General features: G+C 39.8%; 1 protein-coding gene across 1 annotated transcript in view; it reads right to left on the reverse strand.

Moving 5' to 3' along the window:
• Nucleotides 1-7,195, reverse strand: part of LOC128657338 (lysozyme g-like) — a 115,408-nt gene extending 108,213 nt beyond the window's left edge. Inside the window, exon 1 of the mRNA XM_053711655.1 lies at nt 6,867-7,195. Within this exon, the coding sequence (XP_053567630.1) occupies nt 6,867-7,195 (329 nt within the window). The remainder of the gene's footprint in view (nt 1-6,866) is intronic.
• Nucleotides 7,196-7,413: the final 218 nt, after the last annotated feature.

Here is a 7,413-nt window from a genome sequence, read left to right on the forward strand (position 1 = left end):
GGCAGAAGTCTTTATCCAGACGGCATCTTCTATCTTCATCCTTCCGGCGCGGAGCGGGTCCATCTTCAAGACATCCGACGCGGAGCATCCTCTTCATCTGACGGACTAACGACGAATGAAGGTACCTTTAAATGACGTCATCCAAGATGGCGTCCCTTAGATTCCGATTGGCTGATAGAATTCTATCAGCCAATCGGAATTAAGGTAGAAAAAATCCTATTGGCTGATTGGATCAGCCAATAGGATTGATCTTGCATTCCATTGGCTGATTGGAACAGCCAATAGAATGCAAGCTCAATTCTAATGGCTGATCCAATCAGCCAATAGGATTGAGTTCAATTCTATTGGCTGATTGCATCAGCCAATAGGATTTTTTCTACCTTAATTCTGATTGGCTGATAGAATTCTATCATCTAATCGGAATCTAAGGGACGCCATCTTGGATGACCTCATTTAAAGGTACCTTCATTCGTCGTTAGTCCATCAGATGAAGAGGATGCTCCACGTCGGATGTCTTGAAGATGGACCCGCTCCGTGCCGGAAGGATGAAGATAGAAGATGCCGTCTGGATGAAGACTTCTGCCCATCTGGAGGACCACTTCTGCCGGTCTGGAGGACCACTTCTGCCGGTTTTGTTGAGGACATCTTGCCACTTCAATGAAGACTCCTCTCGGTAAGTGAATCTTCAGGGGTTAGCGTTAGGATTTTTTTAAGGGTGTATTGGGTGGGTTTATTTTTTAGGTTAGGGCTTTGGGTCTGCAGTGGAGCTAAATGCCCTTTTAAGGGCAATGCCCATCCAAATTCCCTTTTCAGGGCAATGGGGAGCTTAGGTTTTTTTAGTTAGGCTTTTATTTGGGGGGTTGGTTATCAGCCAATCGGAATTAAGGTAGAAAAAATCCTATTGGCTGATTGGATCAGCCAATAGGATTGAGCTTGCATTCCATTGGCTGATTGGAACAGCCAATAGAATGCAAGCTCAATTCTAATGGCTGATCCAATCAGCCAATAGGATTGAGTTCAATGCTATTGGCTGATTGCATCAGCCAATAGGTTTTTTTCTACCTTAATTCTGATTGGCTGATAGAATTCTATCATCTAATCGGAATCTAAGGGACGCCATCTTGGATGACCTCATTTAAAGGTACCTTCATTCGTCGTTAGTCCATCGGATGAAGAGGATGCTCCACGTCGGATATCTTGAAGATGGACCCGCTCCGCGCCGGAAGGATGAAGATAGAAGATGCCGTCTGGATGAAGACTTCTGCCCATCTGGAGGACCACTTCTGCCCATCTGGAGGACCACTTCTGCCGGTTTCGTTGAGGACATCTTGCCACTTCAATGAAGACTCCTCTCGGTAAGTGAATCTTCAGGGGTTAGCGTTAGGATTTTTTTAAGGGTGTATTGGGTGGGTTTATTTTTTAGGTTAGGGCTTTGGGTCTGCAATGGAGCTAAATGCCCTTTTAAGGGCAATGCCCATCCAAATTCCCTTTTCAGGGCAATGGGGAGCTTAGGTTTTTTTAGTTAGGCTTTTATTTGGGGGGTTGGTTATCAGCCAATCGGAATTAAGGTAGAAAAAATCCTATTGACTGATTGGATCAGCCAATAGGATTGAGCTTGCATTCCATTGGCTGATTGGAACAGCCAATAGAATGCAAGCTCAATTCTAATGGCTGATCCAATCAGCCAATAGGATTGAGTTCAATCCTATTGGCTGATTGCATCAGCCAATAGGATTTTTTCTACCTTAATTCTGATTGGCTGATAGAATTCTATCATCTAATCAGAATCTATGGGACGCCATCTTGGATGACCTCATTTAAAGGTACCTTCATTCGTCGTTAGTCCATCAGATGAAGAGGATGCTCCACGTCAGATGTCTTAAAGATGGACCCGCTCCGCGCCGGAAGGATGAAGATAGAAGATGCCGTCTGGATGAAGACTTCTGCCCATCTGGAGGACCACTTCTGCCGGTTTCGTTGAGGACATCTTGCCACTTCAATGAAGACTCCTCTCGGTAAGTGAATCTTCAGGGGTTAGCGTTAGGATTTTTTAAGGGTGTATTGGGTGGGTTTATTTTTTAGGTTAGGGCTTTGGGTCTGCAATGGAGCTAAATGCCCTTTTAAGGGCAATGCCCATCCAAATTCCCTTTTCAGGGCAATGGGGAGCTTAGGTTTTTTTAGTTAGGCTTTTATTTGGGGGCTTGGTTGTGTAGGTGGTGGGTTTTACTTTTGGGGAGGTTGTTTGTATTTTTTTTACAAGTAAAAGAGCTGATTTCTTTAGGGCAATGCCCCACAAAAGGTCCTTTTAAGGGCTATTGATAGTTTAGGCTAGGGTTTTTTTATTTTGGGGGGGCCTTTTTTAATTTTGATATGGCTATTAAATTAGGTGTAATTAGTTTAAATATCTTGTAATTTGTTTTTTATTTTCTGTAATTTAGTGTTTTTTTTGTTGTGATTTAGCTAATTTAATTTAATTTATTTAATTGTATTTAATGTAGGTAATTGATTTAATTGTAGTGTAGTGTTAGGTGTTAGTGTAACTTAGGTTAGATTTTATTTTACAGGTAAATTTGTCTTTATTTTAGCTAGGTAGTTATTAAATAATTAATAACTATTTAATAACTATTATACCTAGTTAAAATAAATACAAACTTGCCTGTAAAATAAAAATAAACCCTAAGCTTGATACAATGTAACTATTAGTTGTATTGTTGCTAGCTTAGGGTTTATTTTATAGGTAAGTATTTAGTTTTAAATAGGAATAATGTAGATAATAATTGTAGGTTTTATTTAGATTTATTTTAATTATATTTAAATTAGGGGTGTTAGGGTTAGGGTTAGACTTAGGTTTAGAAGTTAATACATTTAGAATAGTGGCTGCGACGTTGGGGGCGGCAGATTAGGGGTTAATAAATATAATGTAGGTGTCGGTGATCTTGGGTGCAGCAGATTAGGGGTTAATAAGTATAATGTAGGTGGCGGTGATGCCCGGAGCGGCAGATTAGGGGTTAATAAGTATAATATAGGTGGCGGCGATGTCGGGGCGGCAGATTAGGGATTAATAAGTGTAAGATTAGTGGTGTAGACTCAGGGTACATGTTAGGGTGTTAGGTTTAAACATAAAATGTGTTTCCTAATAGGATTCAATGGGTCTGCGTTACTCAGTTTTATGCTGCTTTTTGGCAGGTGTTAGACTTTTTCTCCGCCGGCTCTCCCAATTGATGTCTATGGGGAAATCATGCACAAGCACGTACGACCAGCTCACCGCTGAGTTAAGCAGCGCTGGTATTGGAGTGCGGTATGGAGCACAAGTTTGCTCTACGCTCACTTCTTGTCTTTTAACGCCTGGTTTGTAAAAACCCGTAATACCAGCGCTGTAGGTAAATTAGCAGTGATAAAAAAAACTGCACGGCAGCACCGCATAGCTCATAACGCAAAACTCGTAATCTGGCCGTATGTGTAGGCAGGTTAACACGCATATTACGCAAATTTGTGCAAAAATTAAAAAGTAAGAGTGCATCAGATTTCACTTGCATGAAAATATCAGGATATCACAACTGCATTAACTTCTCCCCATAGACTTAAATGAAGTGCACTTTTTTTTAAAAAAAAACTACCGCTTATCGCTTGAGTGCAAAGATGACACTGTGTTAGACCAATAGCCCCATTACAGGGAGTGCAGAATTATTAGGCAAGTTGTATTTTTGAGGATTAATTTTATTATTGAACAACAAACATGTTCTCAATGAACCCAAAAACTCATTAATATCAAAGCTAAATAGTTTTGGAAGAAGTTTTTAGTTTGTTTTTAGTTATAGCTATTTTAGGGGGATATCTGTGTGTGCAGGTGACTATTACTGTGCATAATTATTAGGCAACTTAACAAAAAACAAATATATACCCATTTCAATTATTTATTTTTACCAGTGAAACCAATATAACATCTCAACATTCACAAATATACATTTCTGACATTCAAAAACAAAACAAAAACAAATCAGTGACCAATATAGCCACCTTTCTTTGCAAGGACACTCAAAAGCCTGCCATCCATGAATTCTGTCAGTGTTTTGATCTGTTCACCATCAACATTGCGTGCAGCAGCAACCACAGCCTCCCAGACACTGTTCAGAGAGGTGTACTGTTTTCCCTCCTTGTAAATCTCACATTTGATGATGGACCACAGGTTCTCAATGGGGTTCAGATCAGGTGAACAAGGAGGCCATGTCATTAGATTTTCTTCTTTTATACCCTTTCTTGCCAGCCACGCTGTGGAGTACTTGGACACGTGTGATGGAGCATTGTCCTGCATGAAAATCATGTTTTTCTTGAAGGATGCAGACTTCTTCCTGTACCACTGCTTGAAGAAGGTGTCTTCCAGAAACTGGCAGTAGGACTGGGAGTTGAGCTTGACTCCATCCTCAACCCGAAAAGGCCCCACAAGCTCATCTTTGATGATACCAGCCCAAACCAGTACTCCACCTCCACCTTGCTGGCGTCTGAGTCGGACTGGAGCTCTCTGCCCTTTACCAATCCAACTACGGCCCATCCATCTGGCCCATCAAGACTCACTCTCATTTCATCAGTCCATAAAACCTTAGAAAAATCAGTCTTGAGATATTTCTTGGCCCAGTCTTGACGTTTCAGCTTGTGTGTCTTGTTCAGTGGTGGTCGTCTTTCAGCCTTTCTTACCTTGGCCATGTCTCTGAGTATTGCACACCTTGTGCTTTTGGGCACTCCAGTGATGTTGCAGCTCTGAAATATGGCCAAACTGGTGGCAAGTGGCATCTTGGCAGCTGCACGCTTGACTTTTCTCAGTTCATGGGCAGTTATTTTGTGCCTTGGTTTTTCCACACGCTTCTTGCGACCCTGTTGACTATTTTGAATGAAACGCTTGATTGTTCGATGATCACGCTTCAGAAGCTTTGCAATTTTAAGAGTGCTGCATCCCTCTGCAAGATATCTCACTATTTTTGACTTTTCTGAGCCTGTCAAGTCCTTCTTTTGACCCATTTTGCCAAAGGAAAGGAAATTGCCTAATAATTATGCACACCTGATATAGGGTGTTGTTGTCATTAGACCACACCCCTTCTCATTACAGAGATGCACATCACCTAATATGCTTAATTGGTAGTAGGCTTTCAAGCCTATACAGCTTGGAGTAAGACAACATGCATAAAGAGGATGATGTGGTCAAAATACTCATTTGCCTAATAATTCTGCACACAGTGTAAAACCTTCAGATTAAACAATTTTTAGAAAGGGTAAAACACACACATTCTGTTTATATACAGTAAATTCATATTTAAACATAAAAAGGGAGGGGGAGAGGGAAAGAAAGGAAAGGGAAAAATAAACTAAATTAATAAGTAATGAAACAAAAAAGAAAGTAAATATCATAATTAATTATTGGATGGTAATATAACTCCAGTAGTGGAATTATTAACCAAATATTTATCTATCCAAAAGTGTGTGTATCACTTATTGAAGCACAACTACATATAGAATGATATAAGCTAAAATAAGCTAAATTCTAACAGATACTACAGTATAGTTACATAGCTGATACAAATATCTACCTTACAAATAACAATGTATCTGATTTCAATAATATCCACAGTGAATACACTACATGGAATATGCTTGGGTATATATATATATATATATATATATATATATATATATATATATATAAAAAAATATATATATATATATATATATGTTACCTCTAAAGCTCGAAAGCCGTTAATGTGCACATTACCCAGCTAATCTGCAGATTAACTGATTTGCTCCGTTAACGTGCGGAATCAAGAGTTTTCCCGCATTTTACCTAGGTAATGTGCACATTAACGGCTTCCGTATCGTTAAAGTTCAAAAGTTTGTTTCTCTCATTTCCTTTCCCTACAACTTCCCCCTCTCCCTCCACTTTTAGTTTGGTTTCGCCTGTTTCTCTCATTTCCTTTTCCTACACCTTCCCCCTCTCCCTCCACTTTTAGTTTGGTTTCGCCAGCCGTCTTGTCGTCTCCGGTTGTTTTTATTTCTCATAATTTGCGTCGGCTGCCAGTGCATAGCATAGCTAATTCTGTTTTCAAATTACAGAAACTTTGCTGTTGTTCCAGCAAAGATCTTATTTCTGCACTGTGTACAGAAACGTTGCTATTGTTCCAGCATAGATCTTATTTTCACTTTAACGAGTGCCTAGTAGGTAATGTGCAGTAGGCACTTTAACGGATAACCCTAGTTAATCTGCACATTACCTAGATAATCTGTAGAATTACTGATTTCTGAACTTTAGCGGTAACATATATACATGCATAACATAACAAAAATCTTATGTGTTACCAGAAGTTAATTACATCAGTTTCTTTGTTCATGCCTAAGGGTTGCCTAGTAGTTAAGGTGTAAATCCAGTAGGCCTCCTTTTTGCGTAACTCACACAATCTATTACCACCCCTGGGTCATTTACGGATCTGGTCTATAACCATCCATGAGAACGTACTCATGTCTTTGCCATGCACATCTACAAAGTACTTAGCGGGACCTGTGGCATGACTGCCATGCTCAATGTCATTTATGTGTGCATGCACCCCTTCTCTTGCCTCCCTTGAGGTACATCCGATGTACTGTTTTGTATATGATGAGCAGGTGATAACATAAATTACATGATTGGATCTGCAGTTAGTGCAATGGTAATGGGAGTACACCTTTTATGTCACACTTGATTTAAATATTTTACCAACCATCACATAACTACATGCTTTACAGGTTCCTGTGCCACATTTGAAATGTCCCTTGGTAGTTAACCAACTACTTTTGGGAGCTGGATTTCTTAGCATTGATGGCGAGACCATATTTCCAATAGTTACCGTACATTTCTGTGTGATACGCAGAAGCAACCATTCTTGACCTCATCCTTGAGGTCATCATCTGCTAGTAAGAAGGGAAGATTCATATGTATTATATTGCAAACTGCATAGTATTGGGAGCTGTAGGTAGTGACAAAGGTAGGTTTATCTTTGCTCTCTTCACTTTTGGGTTTGTCATCCAAAAGTGCAGACCTATCTTGTGACTTTACATCATTAAATGCTCTTTGAATTATACCTGGATCATAGCCCCTGTCGAAGAATATTGAACTCAGATGCTTGCTTTCCTGCAGGAAACTATCATCATCAGAGCAATTTCTTCTCAAAAACATAGGAATTGGCCTTTAGCTATGCCATAGCTCATATGCTGAGGATGGCAGCTTCCTGCATCTAAGAGCGCATTTGATGAGATCGGTTTACTATAGAGTTTAGTCTCTATTTTCCTGGTTCTGGGGTTACCTATTAATGTCACATCCAGATATGGTATCCGTTCCCTGTCAAAAGATGTGGTAAATTCTAACCTACTGAGTTGTCATTCAGAAAATCAATA

Source organism: Bombina bombina, chromosome 1 (assembly GCF_027579735.1).
Source record: "Bombina bombina isolate aBomBom1 chromosome 1, aBomBom1.pri, whole genome shotgun sequence".
In the NCBI taxonomy this organism is placed as follows: Eukaryota; Metazoa; Chordata; class Amphibia; order Anura; family Bombinatoridae; genus Bombina; species Bombina bombina.